This window comes from Limanda limanda, chromosome 1 (assembly GCF_963576545.1).
Source record: "Limanda limanda chromosome 1, fLimLim1.1, whole genome shotgun sequence".
In the NCBI taxonomy this organism is placed as follows: Eukaryota; Metazoa; Chordata; class Actinopteri; order Pleuronectiformes; family Pleuronectidae; genus Limanda; species Limanda limanda.
In genome coordinates this window covers 33,036,191-33,063,389 of record NC_083636.1, presented here as the reverse complement: position 1 = coordinate 33,063,389, position 27,199 = coordinate 33,036,191, and the positions used below count along the sequence as shown (strand labels likewise).

The following is a 27,199-nucleotide window of genomic DNA, read 5'->3' as shown; positions in this document are numbered from 1 at the left end:
AGTGACTGCATCATTGAGGCTTAATGAGAAAATGTTTCTTATGGCCAGTGGCTGGAAGCGTTATGTTTTCGGGTTTTTTGTCTTTTTGTTGTCTTTCCTATTCTTTAATATCTCAAGAATGCCTCGGGGGAGTCTCTTCAAATTTCCTACAAACATTCAGGGTTGACCTGGATGACCTGATAAGATTTTGGTGGTTAAAGGTCACTCTGACCTCACAAACCCCTTTTTTGCCTCGGGAGTGCAAGATCATAGGTACGCGTCAAAAGATTCCTTTCAAATTTGGTATAAATGTTCACTTAGAGTCACAGATTAACTGATTAGATCCGGATGGTCAAAGGTCACGGTGGCCTCCCAAAACCGGGTTTCTGGCATCTTGAACATGATATATCAAGTTCACCTTTAGGGAATTTCTTCAGATTGTTGCCTGGACTCAAAGATGAACTGATTAAATTTCAGTGGAGAAGGTCAGAGTGGTTAAAGTTTAAAGGTCATGTTGACCTCATTAAGTGTGGAGAAAAAAAACAACCTCTGGGCGGTAATTCAGATTCTTTTGTTTGAATTTGAGTGAAAGAAGTTAAGCCCATAATGGTAATGAATATTGTTCATTTAACAAGACTGACAAAGCAAATTCCCTCCTTAAATCATTTGAATGAATATACACTGTGTATGTGCAAATACATGTACTGTTTACATATTCGGCTGCCACTGTCTGTCCAACATCCTGCTGTGAATCATACCTCCAAGAAATCTTTAAAGCTTCTAGTATTAAGTGAATCTTAATAATCTAAATAATATAATAAAATGTTAGGAGCTCATTATACTTAAGAGTAATTCAACAGCTTCCAAAATGATCATTAAGTTGAATTAAAATCACTCTAAAACTAAACATTAGTACTTAAACTGAATTAAATGTAGTTTTGTTTTCCTAATTAACTGGTATCTTGAGTATAGATATTGTCACTTACAAGTATTTAATCCAGATTTTATAGAAGTTTCCAGGCATCAAAAGCTCTACAAGCGTTTCATAGGAGTCTTAGTTAATTTGAATGTTAAGGATGGACTTTAATTCAGAAAACATGGATATTGGGTGCTATATGAAACTTAAGACAAGGAACATTAACTGACTGTTGTTTATATTTTGTTATTCGTTAGAGAACTGAGGGACAGTAGATACTCTCATGAGTATTAACTAGAAAACGAGACAGAACTAAGATCTGAAATTTTTATATTAATTGAATATGCTGTATGTACAGGAATATCCTCCTGATAATACTGTCGCTTTTTTTTAATGACACTGTTTTGAATTCTCCTGCAGGTTCATATGTATGTGGGGTATGCGGGAAGAAGTACAAGTATTACAACTGCTTCCAGACACACGTCAGGGCACACAGAGGTAAGATATCATAGGTTTTATGTATATGTAGTAATAAATATCTGCTTGTTGCGTTTATTCTCTAGACATTATTTTTGGTAATATCAATCACTTCCTCTATTTTAGTCATTCATGTCCTGTTTTCACCAGAAATTGTATTTCATCTATTTCGATCTATTTTAACCCAAGTGATTTTTCTCAATTTTCTTCCTTCTATAGAATCAGAGGCTATGATTACAGATACTTTACCCCAGACGCCCAACAGTGAGTACACTTTTGCAACACAATCAAATTCAACACCAATGCTAGCACAAGCTGTTTATTTCATACTCGGGTCATTTAACAGACATTATGTAGTTTTGCCAGTTTTTATAGAGAAGATTGAAAGAGTACACCACAATTTAACTTAGCAGGCTATTCTGCCCCCTCATTGCCCCATTGTCAATCTTGTCTCATCACTCTAATCCCCATCAACACAAGTTGACATCCCTTTGGAAACATCCAACTTCACATCAAACTCTGTAAAAAATCGTGATCAGAGGTCATGATTTTTATATGGATGACCCAATATCAATTCTTACAGTCTTCGCATTTGCACCTTGTTCTGTAAATTTATTATATGTTGACAGTAAATGTAAATGTCTTCATGGTGGAAATTGAGTTATTACCATTTGCTCCCACATTTTTTATTAAGGTAAAAAGATATGTAGATGATATGTGGCTGTTTGAACTAGTAATTTGTTCGGCCAACCTGGAAGTTTCTCTCCCAGCGGTTCCCTTGGTAAAAAGGTCGCGGGATTTAAGTGGTTTTTGGATAATTGCAGAAAATAATTTGTGTGATGCACAAAACTCCATGGTACTTTCCTTCAAAAGATGATCTTTACAAATGAACACCACTTCTTTGATGTTTAAATCCTAAATACAATCACAGAAGTAAAAGCCCAATATAAACAACCTACACCAGTCTGCAATACTTCAGTGTAACCCCCATTACATCTCAAACTTGAAATTCAATTTTGCATGCTTGCCTGTTCCTCAATTAAATTACCTTTAAGGAATTCAATAATATTTTGGAAGAGCATGAGTTTAAACATAAAGAGGCCGATGAATTGTGAGTAGATCAGTTGTCCTGTTTGGCCTGAGGACTTTTAATGTTCCTGACAATCTCCTTCATCTTATATAGCCAATTTTTGACAACCGCTTTTATAAAGACATGTTAACACTTTAAAAAAGCTGATGTCTGTTGTTATTGTTATAATTATTAACAGGTATGTAGTGACTCAGAATGAACTGATTTTGACCGTCTTGTAGCCAATGTAGAGATCACGTCACTGAGAGGTATCGACTGAGAAAAGCCTGCACACTGCCTGAGCTCTGTCTGTGTTTGTTGAGGAGATATTATCTCAGGGATGTGAAGCTGTGCAGGTGAAGAGTGTGTTGCATTCTTCTTTATTCAGTCTGTCCCTGTCAGGGAGCTAACTCTGGCTAACAGCTGTCTGCAGATATCAGGCTGATGTCTTGTCAACACAAATGATGCAGATTAATTAGTGAGCAGACTTTCAGTTTGTCTTGTGTGCTCAAAGTGATGATTAGAGTCATCTGTACTTGGCTGAAGCATCTGCTACTTACACATTTCCCAGGATAAATTCTGAGGAGCACTTGATGATATATTACTATTTATCTGTTATAACTAAAGCGCTGAGAATTGAAATGAGTATGAAATATAAAATGAATCTATTCTGATATGGTTTAAGACCATATGTACAACCTGCTTTGATTAATAAGTCTCTGATACATGTTAGAATTTGGGGAAATTACATCTACATATTCTCCCTATAATAAAAATATTAAAAAGTTACCCTTCTTGATAAAGGATTTTTCTTCATCACTGAAGAGCCCATTTTTAGTCAATGTGCACTTGAGGTCCCACATCACACTTTTTTTTATGCAAAATATTCAACTGTGACTGGCTTCCTACTATAGCATATTGCATTCAATCTGCTCTTTTTAAATAAAACTGGATCAAACTAGCTTGTGTGTCCTTCAACACTCTCAAAGTCGGCTAAATGAGAGCTTCTCTAGGGATTTTGAGGCTGTCTTGTCAATTCAGAAAAACAAAGAGCAGATTTTTTTGTTTTCTCATGAAAACATAAATCAGAATTTTGAGATAATAATCTTGTCAATTCAGAAAAACATTTTCTGCCTTTCTACATGCAATACTTCTCTGTAGCTTCCAGATTAGTTGTCACACAAACACATTGAACTGAGAGCCTTAGGTAAGGAAAGAGAACGTTTCCCGCTCAGCAGATGAAAGCACAACAAACTGCACATAAGCCATTCTGCACAGTGAAGGTCAAACATCCAGCCGCAGTAACAATAAGCAAAACACATTTTTGAGGGGAGGGGGATTGGGCTGGCTTAAAAACCGAGCCAATTTAAATTTATGTCCTCATACCAAAACAGTGACACACTGGACCTTCTTTGTCTGACAACACCAGCTCCTCTAATTCAACAGAGGTAAACCTGAAACTACCCATAAAAATAAATGGCGGCTTGCAGGTATGGGGATGTTGCTCCTTTTTAATGGCCTCGTATATCAGCTGCCAGGGCCTTTATTTATCAGACATCTTAAAAATCACTCCCAGGAATCTCTGTGAAAGTTTGATTAGGACTAAAAATACTCTTTACTTCACAGTAGTACTTGAGTTATTTATAAAGCTTCCTACAGCACTCTCAACAATCATTACGTGATTTTGTACATCGCTTAAAGGCAGCAGCAACAACATGGCAGAGAGAAGAGAAGACCAGTCTTCTTTATTGAGCTATTGCGAAGACAAACAGTGTACAACCAAACAGTCTGTGACGGTGTAAATAAGTAGGGCAGGTAGAAAATGCTGATAGATTTAATTCTTTGGAGGATGTAACCTACTCTGTAGCATTTATTTGATGCCATATATTTAACTTTATAATGACTAGCTGTCCAATTTGTATTTTTACTTGCTTTTATTAGCAGTCTAAGGGCCCCCTAAAGAACGTAGAAGCAAGTAAAGATAAAACAAGCCAAGGCAAATTATAACCTGCTTGACGTTTAATTAATTGAATATATACAGTATTATTCATTTGTGGTTGACTTAAGAGATGTTAGTGATCAAAAGAAGTTTAAAGTTCAAGTTAAAAGCAACACAGTGAAGAAATGGCATGAGTCCAGGCTTGTGTGCAATGAGCGGTTCCTGTATGTGAAATATCCGGTGCTAAAGGAGTGCAGGTACAGAAGAATCATTTTGGCTGCAGCGTTGTGGAGGAGTGCTCAGAGTTGAAGAGTATTTTTGGGAGCGCAGCAAGAACAAGCTTTTCGTGGTTCTGACCAAGTGGGCGTTGAGACCAAAAACAGCTCCACAATTAAAAAAAGATGCAGGGGGTGGTAGGGGGGTTTGGCTTCAGGTACTGAGTGAGACCAGGAAGTTTCATCATCAGATGCCAAAACACACTTAAACTTTATGACGGGATTAAACCTCTCTAGAGAGTTTATCACACTGACAGCAGTTTTGTATTTTTGTTAATAGTTGCCAGGTAGCAGAGGAAATACAGCAACTTCAAAAATAATTTGTTGTCTGACCAGATTCCACAGCATTACTTTGGAGTGAAAAATAAGTCTCATTCAACGTCTTTGCTGGATGACCCAGTGTTTTATGGGAGTCCTGTTGCGACAACAGAGTGGTCCTATATAAATTAATGTGTGTGTGTCGAGCTTTCAAAGTTGTAAATCAGTTCTGAAGACTCAGGGTCCCTCAGAGTTTTTTTTTTTCCTTTTTCACATTGAACCAAGCTTAAAGAGCTGCCCCAGTGCACGTTGTTAGAATGTGTCCCAGCATACTGGAATTAGAGGCGTTATGTTTAACAGAACAAAGTCGGCATCAGAACCGTCATGCAGGCTCTCACTTTTAAGCAGACACCAATCCAGCTACGCTATTTTATCTAGTTTATTGCCGAAACTGTAATGCTCCCCATTCTGTCTTCGTACCTTCTTGTACAGAACAATGAGGTGGAAGTAAGATGTTTTCACCTTAAGCAGTTTTTAATTTAAATATTGAAGAAGGATAACATCAGAATCATTGTAAAAATTGAAAATGTAGCATTAATACTCGTCTTTCACCTTTGTCAGAGTTAAAATTAAAACTCAATTAACAATCATGACCCTCTCATGTTGATTGTGAAAATGGCTTTTGGATATAGACAGTTGGATTGGCAGACCGTGTGCCATCTAAACTGTGGTGTCACTTTGAAGGTAAAGAATTTCCCACTTTTAATGCTTTAAGCCTTGTTTTCTCAAATCTTTCACGGTCATCCATCATAACCAGTGGGCAGGACTTAACATCCAGTTGGCTGAATTTTTATATAAATGCAGCAATCAAACGTTTTATTGGCTGTCTACAAGCCAGTGGATGGGGGAAAATAGCAGTCAAGTGAATCCATTTACCTGCGCTTGAATCAATCATGATTTATGAAATTTGCACTGACGAACACCAGGAACTCACTAACTTTTGATAGTAAAGACAGTGTTGTGTTATTTGGTGGGGAAATGCAATATGCATTGTCTAAAAGCCTCCAGGTGTTATAAATGCAATTACAGTCCGGCCCCCTAATAATCATTGTTTTAGCTGTATATTTATATGTGGCCAATTAAACATAAATTGCATGGGCCCCTTTGTGACGTGAAGAAAGAGGATGTTTTGAATCTACTGTATTAACTTATGTGCCCCATATATCATATTTTTGGGACAGCCATTTGGTATCTAAAAATATTGAAATTCATTTTGACAAATTTGATCTAACTAAGTAAAGTGTCAACAGACTCAAAACTGATCAGTCCAGTGTAGAATAGTTCATATTCTGCTGTAGAAATACCTCAGCAAGTCGGCCATGAACACTGCTGATTGAATCAGAAGTCAGAATGTGCTGCAGAAAACTTTTTAGCTCTGCTACGAGATGATACAACATTTGTCACATGGGTGTGTGAGGTGAGGGGCGTTCAGCTGGGGCAGCGTCTTGTTGAGAGAAGGACAGCCTATGTCGAGGGGAGCTTAGAAATTGATTTAGTCTTCCACTTACTCTGTTGTTTATGCAACAGATTGCACTCAGAAAGGATTTCACTGTGGCAAACCAGAAGGCACTTGAGGTGTTAATTGCCGACAGCCACCTGGCGACACAGTGAAATCCACCGCCACAAAATAAACAAGAGCAGAACAAGTCATCTGCATCCCTCTTTCAATTCCTCAGTCCTCGCCATTGATTAGATGTTGATGCACAAGCACAAATTGATATTGGCATCATTTGGGTGAGAACATTTTAATTCAGCCAATGCAATGTCACTGTTTCTTGTAAAGGGATGTTTACAAATAATTCCAAAGTGGGCAGTTGTAAATCGACCTTTGTAAACCTGTCAAATAAATCTGCACGAGGAAGTGCTTCTGTGAACATCTGAGTAAAGACACAGACTCATAAAACTGTAAAACTCAGCACACGTGGTTTTTACAGGCAACAGTGAGAATCCAATCACTTAACTCACACCATCTCATTATTTATATATTTGTTCTACACCTGTACAATCTTGATTCTCCTTAGCATATTTTCTACCTCTTGTCATGTTGTGACCATCACCACCACATGCTGCTGGGAAGAAACCACACTTGAATATCCGATCAAATGCACAAACTGACAGATTTCAAACTAAAATGCAAAGATAATTTACAATTTCATTCTTAAGAACTCTACTGTATATTTAATTAGAATTAATACATGTTTTAATAGTATGCATAATTTGTATATATATATATTATATATAAGCATTGACCTAATTTTTGCATTGGATAAATTAAAGATGGACTTGACCCGATTCCTGTTTATTTTGCATGCATGCATACAAGCTTGCAAAGAAACATTTTAAAAGCTTTATATACATGCAGCTATTACATGATAAAATAATCAAATTAATGTTAACTTCTTTCACTTTTCCCCTCAGGGATTCATCTGCCTATTTGTCTTGTTTATCTGATCTCATTAACCCTCCCTCTCTGTCAGTCTAAGCTAATGCATTCAGATCACATCCTTTGTGTTTTAAAACTTGCTTCTTTGTTCATCTTAGTTTTTAAAATGCAGACTGACAAACAACAAAACCCTGCTCTCTCTGCCCTTGTTAAATATATGTGGCACCATGAAATACTCCAATGCAAATTAATTGAGATAGAAAACCTTAGAGTCAACATGGTATCTGCCGATGAAATAAAACCGCTAAGTGATATATTTTATTCAGTAAAAAGTCAGAAAAGTTTAGCTATTTAAAAAAAAGTTAAAAGATCAAGGAGTAATTTAACATCTCATATATATCCAATGTTTATCTGCATATTCCCATTAAAACAATAACAAATTCAAATAATCCTTCCTGTGAAATGTAGTCAAAAAATATTGCATTTTAAAAAGAGGGTTTATTAGATTAGGTTGGTATTGCTACAGTAGTTGCTAAATATTTTTACAATAATAAAGATAAAAAAAGTAATAAGTAACTGATAAGGCTCAGAATACACATATAAAATGTCATATATAAAAAAGCATTTAAAGAGCAAAAGATTTTCAAGGTCCCTGTAATTTAGTTTTCATACTATTTCATATTCTTAGTTCTGAGTTAGTCTGCATTGAATGACTCCACTGCTTGTCATTGTCAGGGATGTCCATGCTCTGCCTGACTGTGTTAGTCACGTATATAAATGGTGGCCGCCTCTCTCTTTCTGTGTTAATCTGCAGACAGCTTCCGTTACTCCTGTGACATCTGTGGCAAGAAGTATAAATACTACAGCTGCTTCCAGGAGCACCGTGACCTGCATGCAGTTGATGGTAACAAGGAGTTTTTGGACAGTATGCATGACAGTTTATTACTTACCATTTCCATGTGAACTTTCTATGTTACACTGTCCTCTCGCTGCAGAACGAAGCAAAAGTGGAGTGGAATGGCAAAGAGGAGTAGATCAGAAAAAAATGGGAGCATTTTTAATTAAAAAACAACAAACTACTCCAAGTGAGAAGTTACAGCCTGTCGCTAATAATAGTCCATCACAGGTGAAGTGTTATTCGGGCAGACTAGTTCTTACTTCAGCGGAGGTGAATAAAGCCTGCTGTTTTAAAGTGAGTATCTCCCCTAATGTAAATTCAGAGTATGGAAGGTAGAGAAGGTATAAATATGTAAAAACTAAAATGGCACTCACCAGAGCGCACTGCCAAGGCCCAACAGTTCCTTTATATTTAATCAAACTGCACCAAATTTCACACACTCCTAGATTTCACTTCAGTAAATTTCTTTCATCAAGATCCATAAATTGTACCGCTTAATTTAAAATGGTGAAAATGTTGAAAATCTGTCAAAGAAGGTGGATCCACACCAAAATTTAATAAAATACATCCACCAATTTCTGTGGTAATCCCTTCAGTCGTTTTTGCGGAATCTTGCTAACTGACTCACAGAAAAAACATGCAACCAACATAAAAACATAGCTTTTGGTGGAAGAAGTCAACAGTTGGAGGCCTTTGCCCTTCTCCACACTTAACAGATACGAAACATTAATACAGGTGATTGCAGGGGCTACTTAAATTTCATATATTATGCATTGTTTTCTGGAAATTGAACTTGCTGTAAACTAAAAGGATATCAAATGTTTTCTTACAATGTCTACATAAATCAATGGTTGCTTGTCAAAGGAATTTAAAGACAAGATACTCAACTCCTTTTGTTTTAGCTTCAATCTACCCTATTTGGTTTTGTTTCAAGAGCAAGTAAAATGCTGCAAAGCTCCTGTATATGAACAAAATGACATTTGACAAAGATTCAAGATGAAATTTTACTAATTGTCCTTTTGTTTCAGATCCTTATGAACAGGTAGTGTTACCCGTGGATGGCCTTAAAGATGAGGAGCCAGTTGAACCCTACCAGAAAATCGGTCCAAGTAAGACTGTTTGTTTTTGTTCATTTTAAACTAGGTTCATTTATTTCTATAGAAAATGCTGGCAAATGGTGACTGAAAGCTTGACTTACACAGATTTACCATAGCAGCACAAGATTATGAAGCTCACATTAAATACAGTTGTATCAGAAGGAATTTGCAGCTGCTTTTCTACCCTTTGTGTTGTTAAACACTGCAAAAGAAACATGGCCAAATTGGGATCATTTGTAACACATTATTTAGAAGTTATTTGATATATTCATTTAGGTAATATCCTGATGATTATTCAAAAGAATTCTGACTTAAAACACATGTGAACTTGGCATCGAAACTCCCATTACACATGGACAGCTTGATTCCACCTGTGTCCAACTGAGTGTATTGGACACAGTTTGTAATGAAAGCTGTAAGCGGTGGAGATGATCCATGTTTCAAAAAAAAAACACAAAGCATATGAGCTAACTCCGCACTGGAAAGGTTTCAGAACATGAGTCCAAAAGTCCTCCTTCGCAGGGGAAAAAGCAATCGCCCACCTCTGCAGAGACCGTGGGTTCAATCGACGGCAGCGGGTGTCCCTTCAAACACAATTGGCAGTGTTCGCAGGTGGGAAGCCTGCACTTGTCACTGCACTAACGAATCCCACTGATTAGGGGGGGGGGGGGGGGTGTAAGTGTGAACCTCCACACGCTATGCAGGGAGACTCCTGTGCTTATTTTATTATTGCTTAACGTAAGTTTTTAGATGCCCATTTTTAGTCGGTAAAAGATCAGAATCACCAGCACTCTGTTAGGACTAGTTCTGCTTCTCCCTCATAAGGAATTGTTAACTAAATAATCATCTGCTTTATTGTTTTTAATGAGCACAACTAATCCAACAAATTGAATCTTGATGATATGACACAGGTTTTTTTTCCCCAGCATTGATGTGAATGAAAACAAAGCATTGTTTGTGTGTTTTCTCGTGGCCAGAAACTGGGAGCTATGTTTGCGAGTTCTGTGGGAAGCAGTACAAGTACTTCAATCCATACCAGGAGCATGTTGCTCTTCACACGCCGATGGGTGAGCTGGTTTCGTTAAGGCTTAAAGCTGCTATGAGAGGGATTGGAACATTTGTTACACAGAATTTTAAGTCTTTATTTCAGCCATTATTTTTCTTCTGAACATGTATGACCCTTTATAATTAAATGCTATGGGGGAATGTTGTATTTTAAATGTCTGAAACTATCTCCAAATAACTCTGAGAACATTTCCTGATGCAGGGTCCTTTGATATGAAGGCATCACGGGTACAGGAATGTGGCAGTATAGACATGAGTAAATTTGGCCACAGCCAAGCTGCCAAGATAAAAAGTAAGCATCATTTTATTTCCTCTCACATTTTTCAGTATAAAGTTTGATTAATTGTGACATGCACAGCAAAGTGTACCCCCCCATAACTCTGTAAACCAAACATTTATACTTTAGACACAGTACCAAGATGCCCCTTAATAATTTGTGAGTCCCAAGAAAAGTAAGGTTTTTTCATCATTTTATCAAGAAGAGTATTTACTAGAGCCTGACTAATAAAGGGTTTTGGGGTCTGATGACAACCAATATATGTAGGGCTCATGTATATTTCCACATCTAATCCATTATATTTGCCATTGGTGATGTAGAAGCTGAACGTTTTGTATTTGACTGTATATGCTGACATGACAAATTATACAGTTGTTGGAATACGTCAAATTTAACAGATTAATGTTGGTAAAATTACAAAAAAACCTCAGTGAATTTGATTAGAAACCAAACGCCTCCTGCCTGCACTGCTGAATAACGTCTTTTTAAAATGGCAGCATGACTCATGAGTACACCAGCAGTCATGATATTGCCTGAGCTGAGTTTGAGGGCGGAGACCATGACAATTATATCAGTCCTGCTGTGAGAGCGCATTGAAAAGGGACACAAACCTACCACACAATGGTTTAAGTGTGTAGTACTAAGCCAAAAAAAACAAGGATGTAAGAGGACCCTCGGAGATTCGATGTGAGGTTCTGGGTCACATTGCCCTTATCGCCGTATTTCTGGGAAACTATTAACCTTTGGTGAAGGATTATGAACGTTTTCTTTTCCTTGTTATGATTGATTTTTTTTTCTTCTTTTTATTGCCTTAAGCACCTAACCACATGAAAATGGTTTAAAAACATTGAAATTACATTTAATAAAGATGACTTCATTTCAGTTTTTTTTAAGGTTGTTACTTTAAAGCTATTTTCTTATTTCTAGTCAATCTAGAAATCAATTAAATACGTTTATACAATGATATGAATTCGTTATTTTTATAAAATGTAAACAGATTTATATACATTACTTATTGTCAATAATGCAATTTTAAATAACAGTTTCCAAAACCTTTTTTCCAGTTGTCACAAATCACTGACTCTTCTCTCTAGCGGTTCTGTATTTTGTGGCACATGAATCCCCCCAATCTCTCTGCGAAGAAGCTCTCTGCCATAAAGAACTATTTAAAGCATCGCACACACTCACATCTTAGAAGTGGGTCAATAAGATGGAATGAAGAAGCCAAATTAAACCCATATTTAAATGTAATATGAGCATTTGGATCCTCTGTCAAGCCTGTTAGTGTGATTGATTTGCATGCTAAACTAAAATTAAGTGTAAATTGCATGTCATTGACTTGGCTCCATCGTAACTGATGTGTAGTTAATAACTTCAATTAAAAAATGCTATCCACATTATTTAGCATGGCCATGTCCCTCATTGTTTCTGCTGTGTTTTCACCAACAGACAGTCCATTCAGGCGGAAACTGGAGAGTGCGATTCAGTCGAGTCTGGTCGACACAAACAGCTCGCAGAATTCAAGCGGTGAGCACTGAGCCACTTAAGCTGCTTTCAGACATGCACTGAACTCCGCAGATCCTCCGTATTATCTCCGGAGGAGGTGCATGTGTGAACGCAAATGTCCGAGTGAGACTGCCTGGCCTCCTAGTATAATGTTCGTAGATATCCAAGTGAAGCTGATGTATGAACACAGCGGATTCACTCTGAGCGAGTGGGGGGGTTGATGACGCTTCTAACCCGCGACAGACACAACAATTAAAAAAATAAACAAAAGTAAAAGAGATATCTTTTGGTGAAAAAGCAGTGTACCAGACAGTATTCCTGGCTGAAAATGTAAATCAAGTGGGAGTAGAGGATTTACTGTATGTAGAGGTTTGCTTGACCTACCTTGCATCAATTCTAACTATTTAAAACTCAAGTCAAAGGGCTCTATTATCATTATTCCCCTACTCTACACTCGCCCATGAAGAATGAGACATTGTCGAACACAAAATGTTCACCAGCTTTGACTGCGTCAACTGCTGCCACACGTCACTTAGTGAATCAGAAGGGGTTTTAAAGTTACAGGCCCCGCAAACACAGTTTTCGTCATCTTTTTACTGTGAGCATTTTCTGGCGAGTTACAAAAGTCCTGCTTGTTACTCAGTAGAGCTCTCTGTTGCTATGTCTATCATTTTCACACTGCTTTTAGGTCACTTGCGTTAAATTGGGAAAAAAGTGAAGTCACATTACTGTACGTCAATCATCAATATTAAAATAGGAATCTGATGCGATCAACTCACACCCACTGTAGGGATTGTATGGTTTTCGAAACCCAGGTTGCAGTCTTCAGAAAAGGCCAGATAAATATATCTTTTTTTACCTCTTAGGTAAAAATATTCATTCAAAATAAGCAGGCTCACAGTCAGTTGGCAGGTGAGAAGGCTGGCAAAAAAAACTCAGGAGATCTAAGACACCCTAACTCTGGCAGCAAAAGATGATCTACAAAAGGAAATTAAAAGTCCAACCAAAAAATCTGAACAAAGTCAAATGCAGGTTCAACCAACAGTTCCAAAAAGTCTTTGCAAAAGTCAGCGTTCAGGGGCAGATCCTAACAACCACTTAACCCCAATGGAAGGGATTCAAACTGTGTGTGACTTTAAAAAGTATTTTAATAGTGAAAAGCTGATGTTTGCCCCTTTTCTGGATGCTTGAATGTTACCTGCAGTATTTTCCCATGGGCAGCAGAGGTACTGTGGGTCTTCTGTTATATTTCATCAAGGTTTCTAAGGTTATTTTAGTTATTTCTGCTTGTTCTTTGTTCATGCTGTGCTAATGTGTTCTTGTTTATGAAGTGGCATAACTCGTTCACTTCTTCGTAGGGTGTCTAATGAGCGAATGATTCATTTCATGCGGTTCTGAAATCATGCAATTTGTATCTGCAATAAACACTGTATTTAGATTGATTATATTACATTATATTCACATTTACTCATTTAGGTGATGCTTTTATCCAAAATGACAAAATACAGTTGTACAAAATACACAGTTAACATCACTAACAACCACTGATCAAAGTGTCTATCACAGAAATGTAGAGTAAATTCTTTTTGATTGTGAATCAGCCGTGCGTAAGTTAATGCTAAAGATTGAAATAATACAGGAAAAGAGCAGTAGGGAGAGGCTCCCTCTGACACTGGTCTTGACTCTGTCTTCTTGTCCACAGGAACTCCGAGCCCTCTGGTGGTCACAGCCTTCTCTACAACGCCGAGTAAGTTCCACCCCACCTTCCGGCTTAAAACGACATACGCATGCTGCACTCCTTCTCATTTCACCTTTTTTTCTGGTATGCTTCAGATTTTGTTAACCTGTCATTGTTTTGCGCAAAATAGTTTTCTCTGTGAACCACTGTGATAATACAGATGTTTTACATTTAGCTAAATTACCTCCAGTAGTCTCATCGTACATCTGGATTATGTCCAGACACACAGTAGCTTTTGTCTTGTGCTGACGGACAACTAAGCATTCTTGCATTAAATATGAAACAGTAGAAAAGAGACGGTAAATGAAGATATTGGAGGTGGTTGACATGCAAAACAGTTTTCTGACCAAATTCTAACTTTGGACAACAAATTCAAATGTGGGATTTAGATTTGGGCAACAAAAAGAAAAACTCATCTTGTTTAGACTGACTCTCAGAGCTGCATAAGGCAGAGATCCAGTATAGAGCAGGGATAACTGAGGCTAGTAGGGTGACAGACGCGCAGTATTTTTTACTTCTGCCTCCAACAAAGAGTCAACACTCTTCTGGGCCTTGTGATTTTTTAGAACCCTACACTTGTGGTGCCTGTGGCATCCAGTTCCAGTTCTACAACAACCTGCTGGAGCACATGCAGTCCCATGCTGGTGAGTCCATGACTACAAATGCATGTTAAGCTCGACAGGGAGATGAATGCAAAATGTGAACACACCCTCAGAGGCTGCAATGCATGTGAAAGTCTTTACAATTACACGTAATCCTTTTATTGTTTCCTGAGGTTTTGTTCATAGAATTGTTGTACACAATACAACATTTGTAGTAATGAGGGTTGTTGCAGATCTGGATCTGAGGCTGCAGGATACAGTTTTTGTTTAGTCCATCGTACATGTCACCATTCGAACATTCAGAAAACACATTGTCCATTAGTTATGTGTTAAGGGACTAATTGGTTAGTATCGAGAAAATCAGAAACAAATACCATGTCCATGTCCACAAAATTAGATGAAATATAGATTTATAGTCATACTATACACAACGGGAATAGCAAACAAATATTTAAGAAGCTGTAGCTACCAAGTTCGGTATTTTTTACTCGATAAATTACTGTTGTGTGGTTTGTTTACCTTTTTATATATGAACCGTGTTGCCTTTCTGTTATCTGGACAGTTTTTTTCAATACTCTTGTCAAGACTTAAACAATGAAAACAAAAAATATTACCCTATTTTTACACTAGATGATTTTTTACCTGAGAGAATCTGCCGTTCTTGCCTCTGGTATAACTGCTGTGAGTCTGACTTCATTTAATAAAATACCAAGAGTAGCTACTGATCTTGTCTGAAAATTGACTGAGAAAAAAATTCAGATGAAATTCTTCTTGAAAATCTGCTTTTCAGGCATAATTTGTCAATGAAATACTCAGGGAGGCTGAGTAAAGTAGTTCCTTTCTTTCTCTGTCTCCTTTTTTATTTTTCTGTCATGATTTTATCCTTTACTTTTTACTTCATTTATCTCATTTATTCTCCATTGAATTTGTACAATATCATCGCCTGAACTCGATCGTGCTCCTCTGTGTCTCCTCAGCTGACAATGAGAACCACACCAAAGAGGAGTCTCCCAAAACCTCCTCAGCCACGGGTCCTCAGGAGCAGCTGTGGAGAGGTTCTCAGGCTCCGGCCCATCCCTCAGTTAAACTACAAATCCAGCCTCAAAGTATCTCCCAGAGAAACCACACACTCAGCCGTAAGTACTGCCGTCAACCACATTTATTGCAGACTTTGTTATTTATATGGAGATTTGAACACGTTGTGGCTCTTTGAACACTTTGTTGTTTTTATGGTGCCTTGGTGGTTTACCGTATAGCTACAATGTCCTTGGGTTTGATATAATCCAAAAGGGACCATGAAAGACATGCTAACTAGTTTTTGTCATGACAATTTCTTTAGTATTTCTGAGTAGTTTTTTTATATCAATGAATTTTGTAAGTCATAAGAAAGCGTCTGGCTAATGACATCTGATGTAAAACATAAAGTCATGTCTGTTTCCATGTTAATACCTTATGATTCTGGGTTTTCTGTCAATGTCACAAATTATAGTTACAATACCACTAATTATCTGTTTTGTGTTTTTACTCTGTTTTCCTATCATCCATCTGCTGTACTGGCAGAAAATAATGGACTACCTGAGAAGGAGCGACAGCAGGTGGCTGAGCGTCTTTTACGGGTAATGTGCTCAGATCTGAGTATGCTAAACGTGCTTAACAGCAAGGACTTCCTGAAGTTGGCACAAACCTTCGTGGATACGGGTGCTCGTCATGGTGCTTACTCCACCCGTGATGCTCTTGGCAACATGAGTGCCTTGGCACTGCGTCAGCTGCCCCGCATGTACAACCAAGTCAAAGTCAAGGTCACGTGTGCCCTCGGCTCCAAGTCCTCCCTCGGCATCGCCGTCACCTGCCACGCCCAGACATCTGGACCAGATGCTTGCTTTGTTCTCACAGCCTACCAGGTGGAGGGGTCAAGACTGAAGCGCTATGTGCTCGGTGTAAGGGAGGCCGAGCTTAGGGAGGGGCCTGAGCAGATTCACCACTGGGTCCAGAATGTGCTCTCCGAGTTCGTCATGTCAGACATTCGCACTGTGTATGTCTCGGAGCCCCGGGTGTGGGCAGCAGGATTTGCGGGATCACCTCTGGGTGGCGGTGGCCGGGGGAGGATATGCCTGCGATGCGCGGGCTGTTCACTCGGTGCTGTTGTCCAGGCCGTCCTCGGGAAGCGCAGCCTCCAGGCTCGAGGTCTTCATGAGTTGGCCGAGCTTCTCTTGTCTTGCAGAGATATCTCCTCCTCCACCACACTGGCTATCCGTGACGAACAGTTCAACAACACATCCACAAGCACAGCTGATGAAGGTTCACAGAGCAGCGCCGCACAGTGCCCCACTCCTCCGTGCTGGGATCGCATGGCTGAAGCTCTTCTGCAGGTCCATGTCCACTTTGAACAGATCTGTGAGGCTTATGGACGCAGCAAGTCCACGGCTCCCCTGCTCCAAGGTCTCAACAAGCATCTGCTCGGCACGCTGGCTTGTCTGTTGGCCCCTCTGCGCCTGGCAGCTCTGGAGCTGAGCAGCCAGAGGAAACCAACCTTACAGCAGGTGCTGCCCGTCTACCTTCGCCTGGAGAAGTTTTTCACATCTAAAGCGGGGGAGGCTGGAACTGGCACGGCTAGCAAACTCTGCCACTACTTCCTAGAAGCACTAAAGGAAAACTTTAAGGTACTGAACTGATATTGGTTTTGCTTGAGTTTGTTAAATTGCTTTTGCTATAAAAGGGAAATTCTGCAAGCTGGGTTATGTTTATTACCCTTATATTTAAACTCATTACGCTACAAAACCTTGTATTTATTTAACATAAAGAAGCCGACGTTGTGAATAATGTATTATATGCAGGTATTTTTAATTGAAAATACGTAAACATGATTACAAATCTGACATGTCAGCTATTGGTGCTTGAAGGTCACTGCAATCACTAAGTACACAGCTCTAATCAGGGGAAGGTACATGTGAATAATTTGTTTTATGAAGGACTGAGAGTCACTTAATGGTTTGTTTGTCTCCAGGTTGAACGCGCTCACCAGGTCGCCATGATCCTGGACCCACAACTCAAGCTACGTTCAGTGCCAGCCTACCAGCATGAAGACATAATCTCCCGTGCGTGCGAAATGGCTACTGAAAACAGGGATGGAGGTATGACAGGTGGTGGAGGTTCGGGTGGTGAAGATCGGGACACTGATGGTCCACCAACTCCTAAAATAAGCCGCATAGAGGGAGGTGGAAGCAATGGCGGCCCATCAAGGAGGACGCCCTCATGCACGGTGTCTGGGAGCGATGAGGGTCAGAGCCAAGTCAGACAAGAGATTTTCCAGTACCTGGCTGAGCCTCTTCTCCAAGGCACACCCGATCTCCTCCAGTACTGGAGCTCAGTGGTGGGCGACAGGTTTCCCAGGCTCTCTCGCCTGGCACTGTGGCTCCTCGCCGTCCCTGCTGTGGGCATACGGGGCGAGTGTGTGACTGTGTGTGAGCAGAGCCTGGCCATGAAGAGGAGGCAGCAGGTAACCACTGAGGAAATGAACAAACTCATTTTCCTTCGCTCCAACATGGCCTAGAAGACAAAACCCAACCTACCCTTATCAACCAAACGTTCACCTCCAACAAATGACTCAAGACTATTATTTATATACTGTAGGTTTAGACCAACTGTAAGCTTCAATGTGTATGGACATTAAATACAGATATTTACAGGAAAACTCACATTGTATAGGTCGCAAACACCCATAAAACAGCTTATTACATATTTTATATGGAGAAAGGACTGTTGAAAAGTACTGTGGAGAAAATGTAGGGGTGGAACGTTCACTCTCAAAAGATCGTCCCGTTTGGTAGCCATCCTCGGTTTGGGAAGCACATGTCAGCAGGATGAGTTTTGTTTTTTTCTCACGGCCAGTAAATTGAAATCCTCCAGCCTAACATCTTAACTGCTACGAGGCTATGGTGCTGTTATCTCACTGGATGGCAACATTTTCAGGTAAAATCTGCTCTCACTGCTTGAAGCTACTGTCATAGACCTCTGAAAACACAGTAATTTATCAAAGACATTAGCCGTAAATACTGTAGCATGTACAGTGTGTTGTATAGTAATTGTTTTCATTGGTGTATGACAGAAAAACAAATCAAGTGGCGAGTCTTCACTGCCATTGTATCTCTGACAATTAAACCAGGTTTATGATTTACCGTTCCACGGGAGATCTGAGCTAGATCATTACAACTAATTTGGTGTTTGCACCAGTGCTCTCTAAATGTAGCTGCAGATCATTTACATGCATATTTCAACCAGACGGGTAAAAAAAAATCCAGCTGATCAAACATGAATTCTGATATGAAACATTCCTCCTTGTTTATGATACTAATAGTGAGGAAGTCATGAAATTGTTTGACTTCTTTCTATCTTGGATAAAGTAGAACCTAACGCCAGGGCTTGTTTGACTCCACAGGCCTTTTATTCCAGGAAATGTAGTAGTAACATTAGAACCCTCACGTAGCAGCTGTGCAGCAGAAATGCTCCCTCTGTGATCAGACACGTATGAGACACAGCCCTCGTGTGTCCTAGGCTTAAAGCAGAAGTCAAAATGTCAAACTTCCAGTGGTTAACTTGTGCTCATGACACAAAGAGGGCAGCGTTGTATCAGAATCTTTTTGTGGTCAGCATTAACACTGATTTCATTCAGCCTTACAATTAATTACTTTAGCAGGATTGCACCAACAAGGAATTAAAGAAACATACTGAATAATTAAATCTTATATTATCCTTTTTAATACTTGATGGTACAACCCAGCCTGCATGTCAGTAAATACACAGAAATAACATGTTGACGACATTTAGTTTCATTTGATGATATTCTCCAGAGCTGGTCAGTCAGTTCTGTGAAGAGACAACTACAGCTGTGTCTTTAAGTTGCATTTAAACACCTCTGTCTGCATTAGCCTTCAGTTAGAGCTTCTAGACAAGTGGTCGACTACTGTGCATACGCATGTCTAATTGTGTATCTGTTTTCAAAGCTCAATTGGAAAACATTTCCACAGGAAAGACATGATTATTATTTATTATCCTTTCCTCATTCTTCCCTCTAATACAGACATTGTCTTCCTTATGTGAGCCACACATTTCCATTTCTTTAAGGCAATAAGCTTTATCCTCGGGCATAGTTTCTGACTTTCTCTATTGAAATTGACTGTTGTCATGATGCTCCCACACTTTATTATTATTAACAGTATATATTATTTTTCTCTTTGTGAAATCAACGGGATTTTCTCAGGAAGGAGTGCACCCAAGCAGGCACTGCCACTTTTTCCTCACTGAACCTAAAACATGTCCTCACTGAACCTAAAACACACCAAACTGTGACCTCAGTGCCGAGGCGTGTACTGAACCGTGACTTTCTGCGAAACGTTCCACCCCGAATGCAGTTGGTGCCATTTGCAACAAACTCAATAGAAAAAAAAGTATCTGTTTATGAGAATCTATTTCTTTCAGGACGAAACACACTCTGACAGTACATTCGTTAAAGTCGCCACATGCATACTGATGAAGTCAAGTTATTTATTTTTTTATGGATTCTAGAACTACATTTACACGAGCTAATACCTCCTACAAATGACTTGGGTGAATGGAAGTTATACTGTAACGTGTGTTTGTTGCCTCTGGTACTAATCAAATCAAATACTATTGTCATTTATGTTTTTTGGGCCTTAAGTCTCTTTTCATGTGATCACCTTAAATCCCTCGAGTCAGAGCCGACGTCATGCCTTTATATTGCTGTTCAATGGCCTTCTTTTCACCATCGTTTCTAAAGCTTGTAGTTGTTGTTCATCACTCCTGTAGACTTCTAAGGGACTTCTGACCAATGGTTGGAAACATTGTCCTCTGGTGGTCAAATGTGGACTTTTTTTAATTACGGTGGGCAACTGTGGTATTTGGAAAGTGCTTTGTTCCAGTGTTCCCAAATTTTCAAACAGTTGAACTTACGGAGCACTTTTGCTTTTACAACAACCTCTCAGTGTGTAAAACAGGTCGTCAGGTCATGAATCATTTGAACATGAACACACACAAGCACAAGTATCTACTGTTAAGACGTGTAATGAAATGACTCAGTCACATTTGCAGGTCTACACCTCAATATTTCTATTTAGTTTACTTTGCAGAGGCTATATCACCTACTCTCGATTTGAATAAAAATATATTTAATATTTACACATAAAACTACAGTGAGATGGGAATGGTTGATTAAAAAAAGCCAAGGACAGATCGGTCTAACTTAAAAGAGAATATTTTTTAATCCACCGAAATACGACTGTGGGTTTATATTTACTTTTATACGATTTGAAATTCTAAAACTTTAATTAGAAAATGCATACAAGGTTAAATGATGCTAAACAATCAGTAGTGAATGGCTCTGCATGGCACACATTTCACAACAACATGATTTCTAATAGACTGTACTGTAGCCTCCCTTTACCTCTGTTAACAACTCAAGTGTTTTATAAATCGTTTTCTCACGTCAATCTTTACTTTGAAGTGTCAGATTTTTTTTCTCTCACATTTTTGGTTTTCAAAAACAATGACTTATTGTGTCTGGGTTGATTTTGATCATCTGCGTTTATATCACAGTGTATCTGTTTTTCCTTTGATTCAGTGTGACCCAGACATGCATCACTGCATTGTGATCATTTGCGTTTGCAAAATCAATATGTATCCTGCTGTTTTCACTCTGATTTATGTCACACGATTTATATTTTGGTAGAAAAACAAACACTTGCTGTAAATTATATTTGACATTTTATTTGATTTTTGATTTTAAAGTACCAGTCTAATGTTTTACCTCAGTACTCAGAAAGGTAATGTTGTAACTTAGTGATCGGAAAATCAGTTGTTCATACATAAATTAGCTTTGGTCAAGGAAATAGTCGAAATACTGTATGTTGGTTTTGCGGTTTTAGCGGTGATCCTCGATTGAACCGATGAAGGGATTTTTCTTACAGTTTTTAAAATAAGTATTTTAAATAGGATATGCTCTGGGACAAAATGCCATTGTTGACGTAATGATGTCAACTTGATTTTGCTTAGAAATGACACTCTTCTTTTGTTGATTTAAATGAGAATTATATCTAAGATATGCATGCTTTTAATAAGATATATAAAGTTATAAGCCAGTGTTTCTCATCAGATGGAAGTGGTTCGTGGTGTTCAGAGCGAGAAAAGCAAACGCAGACTGGATTTGAGCCTTTCGAGGTGGGAGTAGCGATGATCATGGGTTGATGTTCATGGGCTTGACATCACCCATTTTCAGAGGATGTACTATGTAAATACAAGAGAACTGCTGTTTTTATGCCACAAGGGGGCGCCTTCATTTCAGAGCTACAGTAGGGAGCACCAATAACATTATACCTCTTTTTTCTACAGTAGCATTTCAAAAAGGTTTTGATATAATATAAAACTCAACTTAGATACTGTTACTAGACAAACTGAGATCAGCTGTAGGTTTTATTTTGTTTCAGGATTTTAACTTATTCAGATAATAAAAGTTCCAGTTGTAAAATACGGTATGAGGATGCTAACATGGAGATCTGTTTTAACTATGGATTATAGTCTGTATTATCAATTCAGGTTAAGAAAACTAGTGTTGCTTTCATCCTATTTAAACAAGCATTTCTTCCTTTTATACTCTGCTAAGATGCAAAAAAAATGTGTTTGATTCTCTTCAGTTTGTCTTTTTTATCGCACTTTGGCAGCAGATTCCTGTGTAGATTCTGATCTGAGTTGTCTTATTATTAGTAAGCCTAATTTATACTTTTGTAGCAACACTATTTTTATATAATGGCAAAGAAAGGGTTCCGTGTCTTTTTGTTTTTCCTGCTTTATTTTTAATTTTTTCCTGTGTCATATATGGCAGCGCTGTTCAATGTTTCTTGAATACATTACCCACTGTAGTATGTGATGTGTGAATAAACTCCAAATCTGTGTCAAGCTGTTGTGTGTGCGTGTTGTCAGAGGAATGGTGACTGTGTGTGTTGGGAATGGGAGGATGCTGGACAAACTGGGAAGCATTTAAAAGTCTTTAGGTCCAGTTTAACCCTTGTTAAACAAACGTTAAGCTGAAAGTCTTTACCTCTGCGTTACCTCTGCCCTCCTTCATGGAGGAAAGTTTCTCTTTCTGTCAAGGACTGAAGTAAATGTTTAGAAAAGCTGCTCCTGTATTTATGAGTCATGCAGACTTGATAAGATATTGGACTACCTTCCTGTAAAATGAGGCTGGTTGCTTATTTGGAGTACGAATGAGGACTCCCACCTTGAGGGGAAATAAAGCAGAGGTTTCCACGGTGGCTGAGAGGCCGAGACAGAGGGCCTCAAACACATGGGGGGGGGGGGGGGGGGGCCTTATATAAGGGCAGAGCGATTGAAGACTGGCGCACGGGGGAGTGAATATACAGAGGCCGCTTAGAGGTGCGTGCAAAGGTTCCCCGGGGGCCACGGATGGGGCAAAGGGGCGAGGGAGTGAGACAGAAAGAGGGAAAGAGCGAGCAAGTGTTCATCCTCTCTCGCACCCGGGTCAGCCGGCCCCCAAGGTGCAGCAGTCTGCAGCCAGGCAGAAACACTCGCACTCCTGTCTCCTCCACTGCTCCCAAGCCCAGGACGCCCAATACCAGGGCCTAATTTGCAGCACATGCGTCAAAGTTTTGCCCCCCCCTCCCACTAACTCTTCCCCCCACCGCCCCTTCAACCACCCTCCACAGTCCACACACACACACACACACTCCAACCTCCTCCCTTCCTCCGCACTGCTGAAGTTAACGTTTTTCCCAACAACTCTTGCTACAGTGAGATGCTCAATTTGTTTTTGCTCACAGTTGTGTGTGTGTGTGTGTGTGTGTGTGTGTGTGTGTGTGTGTGTGTGTGTGTGTGTGTGTGTGTGTGTGTGTGTGTGTGTGTGTGTGTGTGTGTGTGTGTGTGTGTGTGTGTGTGTGTGTGTGTGTGTGTGAGCCCCCTTATTTTACCTCATTTAGGAAAGCAAAGTCTGAGGGGGGGATAAACTGCCCACTGGACAATTGCTTCCGTTTGGTTCTGGGTTAAAGATCCGTCCAGTTGCAGATCAGCTCTTTCTCAGAGAGCAGTGTGTGGGTCTGCTTTACATTAAGTATAATTTCACACATTAAACTTCTGAATCTATGTATTTAAACTCAAGTTGCATTTAGGCTGTGATAAATGCAGCAGGAGTTTAGTATTAAGGGGGGGAAACCCCTCTGTGTGTCAGTGTTTGAACACTAGGTGTCAGTGTCTGACTTTTTATCACAGACAATGTGGGCACACTCCTGGCATCGCCTGTGCAATATCTGGTGAAAGTAACAAGACAAATGCAGAACTTAAAAACATTTGACTGAAACTCAAAAGGGTCCTTGGTCACGTGACGTGTGCAAAGATGATCTTATTGTTTTTATCTTGTGTTTGATCCGAACAGTTATTGAGAAATAAGTGTAAACACTGAGCTGTCAGAACCGGTTAGAGGAACCCTAGAGAACCTTAGAGAACCGGGGGTGTTTCAGACAAGCTGAGACTCAATCACAGCCAATAATCCACAAACAGCTGCTAGTTAAATTTGGCTTCTGCTTATAAACGAGATTAGTTTGTTATAGGACAAACTTCTAGAGAGTTTGGAGGATTTGCATCAGCATCTCATCTCCAGAACTCTAACCCTCAGTGTCACCCTCACCTCCCTTCATGTCGCCCTCCTCACTGATTACTGCTGCTGACCAGTTTCCCCTCCACCTTCAGACTCTTAACCAGTTACTCAGTGTCTTGCTTTATGTTCGCTCTGGGGACTGCACCCCCCTGTTCAGCTCTAAAGCCCAACTCTATTTCCATTTGTTGCTTTGAATGGTTTAATCATGACAAACATGTTCCTAACAACACTTCCACAGGTTTCATATTTCTCAGAGTTCATGTTGACTTCATGTCAGTGGCCAATTCATATAAAACCTCTGTAGCCTTGCCTGACACATGTGACCATCCAACCGCATTTACAGTCACCGAGAAACTTCTGTGGACTTCCCTTTGCCCTTGACTGTCACACAACTAAAAAACAAAGGCATCCAGGTTTCGATTTTCCGAACCCAAACCGGACGGTGCCGTGTAGCTTCCACCTCTGGCATTGACAAGGTTGTCACCTTCACCCCCGCCCAGCCAATAAGACATCCCAGCTGTCCCGGCCTGTCTGCTCACTGAGCAAAGGGACAGGGAAGGACAGGCGGAAGGAAGTGCTCCTCCTCCTCCTCCTCCTCCTCCTCCTCCTCCCTGTGTCCGGTATGGAGGACCCGGTGGCACCGGCGCTGTGGTTTCTCCCGCTCGGCAGGTGCTGACTTTTATCAGTAGTGACGTGAATGTACAGAACTGCCAGGGCGCATCCAGCCAGCTGCTGTCAGGTGTCGTTCCCGCTAACACTCCACCTAGCCCCTGACCTCACAGGCACCCGGCGCGCCTGTCTGTTCGCCTGCCTGCCTTGGCTCCCACTGCACACCTGCACACCTGCACACACACACACACACACACACACACACACACACACACACACACACACACACACACACACACACACACACACACACACACACACACACACACACACACACACACACACACACACACACACACACACACACACACACACACACACACACACACACGCACATCATACACCTACTCAGATTAAAGTCGTTCCCACCGGCAGGCCCTGGAAATATTGAGTTTGTGGCTTCTCATGCACACCTCAGGAGTTGCAGGGCTCTGAGTAAAGTCTCGTAAGACACCGTGAGGGCTTCACTGGCACAAACCACGAACATCCAGGTGCTTGCTTCTTTCTTTTTTTAACCCCCCTAAATGTGTGCCATCCCACAGGTAGAGGCAACACCCCCCCTCCATCTAAAACAAAGAGACCCACAACCTTTGAAGCTCCTGATGAGGAATGTAACTGCCCATTCCAGCAGGCCGCAGCAGCATTTGAATATTTCATATCTGAGTCACAGTTATGAGATGACGCCGAGGTGTGAAAGTAGAACGTTTGACTCTCGGCTTGACGGAGGCGAGCGGTGGTCACTGTGGAAAGGAGGTCAAGGTTAAATTTGCCCTGCGGATATAAATAGCTCCTTCGGCGATGTCCCCCTGATCTCACCGTTATTATTTATTAACCGTTGCCATGATCCCGGGGGGGGGGGGCCCACATCCAGCTCAAGACAACTACGAGAGAAGGACGAATATCTTTATCTGATTTTCAGAGGGTTGCAATTAGGGCCGTGTATTTTTGTCGGGGGGGCTTTAGTGAATCAGGCCAGATTTGTTCTGAGTAAAAAGATTTCATTGGCCTTTTGTTAAACTGCTGTATTCAGGATTGCTGATGCTGGTCTTTATACCACCGTCATCACTGCCAGGGTAAATCAGCGCTTGTGTTCCCGACATGACTCTGCCTTTTGTTACGTTTTTTTTTGTGTTTCTCTTTCGACATAATTCCTCGTTTCCACAATTAATTTTCACCACCAGAACTCGAGGCTTGACAAGTAACACTGCGCACACCGATAAAAGAGTGTGATTTGGCCGGGAAATGATTCAACATGTCAGGAGTTGAAAATGATCAACTCCTCTGTCTTGGCTCCTTCGCACGATCACTTCCTTCTGTTCCTCCTTGGGTTCCGTCCCTTCGCTTCAGCTTCACGTCCTCTGCACCTTTCAAACCTCTCGCCCTGAGAATGAACGGTTGGCAGTAACGTACATCACAGGCTGGTTACGTTGATATAGATTGGTTCTTCCTCCTCTACCCTTTTTCAGTGCGATACTGGATTCTCATTTCCAAACTGGATAAGGTATTTAAAAGAAGGTATTTCCTTTGGTAAGTACATTTTCTCTGGACTGGTCGAGAACCCCCCTATAGAGGTGCTGCTGTCCAAAGGTCACACTCGGCCTCTGACCTGCTTCCAGTGTCTGTGCTAAACTGTGATGGTGTTATTCAGCTTCTCATCAAGCTCCTGCCAAGAATGTGAATGTGTGTGTTATACATATAACTACTTTCAGACATGCATTGGACTCCACTGCCTCCTGCACCCAGACACCCCCCCTCAACCTGAATGCTCCGTGCATGCTCCTGTTGTTGTGAACACGTCTGAGCACGACAACCTCCTGCTTATCTTTTTTCATACGTGAAAGGCAAAGACTGGATAATGTCCAGACCCAGAAACCTTCACACATAAAAGACTCCAGCCAGACCGGGATTCAAACCAGGAGCAGTTTTGCTGTGAGTCAACACTGCACCACTGTGCCGCCCTCTTTGTAATTTCACTAATACAATTCCTGAAAAGTGAGTGAATCAGGAACAAATTCAAACGAGCATTTCTTCTGGTGGTATTTGCGGCTCACGTCAGATCTTCGAGATTTGCAATGACGTCTCAGCTGAGGACTGCTGTGACTCAGAGGTCAGAGCGGGTCGTCCACAATCCAGAGGGTCGGTGGTTAGAATCCTGGCTCCTCCAGTCCGCAGTGTCCTCGGGCAAGATGCGGCTGATCAGTGTGTAATAGAACAAAGTGCAGCACAAAGTATATGAATGAATGTGGCTTCTTCTGTGAAGTGTTTCAATGAGAGCAGAAAAGTGGCGAATCTCATTGAAAGCTTACTTCACTTCT

General features: G+C 40.3%; 1 protein-coding gene across 5 annotated transcripts in view; it reads left to right on the top strand.

The window, feature by feature from the left end:
• The window catches only part of znf618 (zinc finger protein 618), a 31,881-nt gene extending 9,377 nt beyond the window's left edge, over positions 1 to 22,504 (top strand). For 2 of the 5 annotated variants that reach the window (XM_061070140.1, XM_061070123.1), the window contains exons 3-14: positions 1,316 to 1,393; positions 1,592 to 1,636; positions 8,171 to 8,260; positions 9,283 to 9,363; positions 10,329 to 10,418; positions 10,619 to 10,708; positions 12,143 to 12,220; positions 13,902 to 13,946; positions 14,504 to 14,581; positions 15,517 to 15,675; positions 16,100 to 17,199; positions 17,544 to 22,504. In XM_061070140.1, coding sequence (XP_060926123.1) covers positions 1,316 to 1,393; positions 1,592 to 1,636; positions 8,171 to 8,260; positions 9,283 to 9,363; positions 10,329 to 10,418; positions 10,619 to 10,708; positions 12,143 to 12,220; positions 13,902 to 13,946; positions 14,504 to 14,581; positions 15,517 to 15,675; positions 16,100 to 17,199; positions 17,544 to 18,089 — 2,480 coding nt within the window. In that variant the 3' untranslated portion in view covers positions 18,090 to 22,504. Of the gene's footprint in view, positions 1 to 1,315; positions 1,394 to 1,591; positions 1,637 to 8,170; positions 8,282 to 9,282; positions 9,364 to 10,328; positions 10,419 to 10,618; positions 10,709 to 12,142; positions 12,221 to 13,901; positions 13,947 to 14,503; positions 14,582 to 15,516; positions 15,676 to 16,099; positions 17,200 to 17,543 lie in introns of all 5 variants that reach the window. The other 3 variants (XM_061070131.1, XM_061070114.1, XM_061070148.1) reach the window with 2 other exon arrangements.
• Positions 22,505 to 27,199: the final 4,695 nt, after the last annotated feature.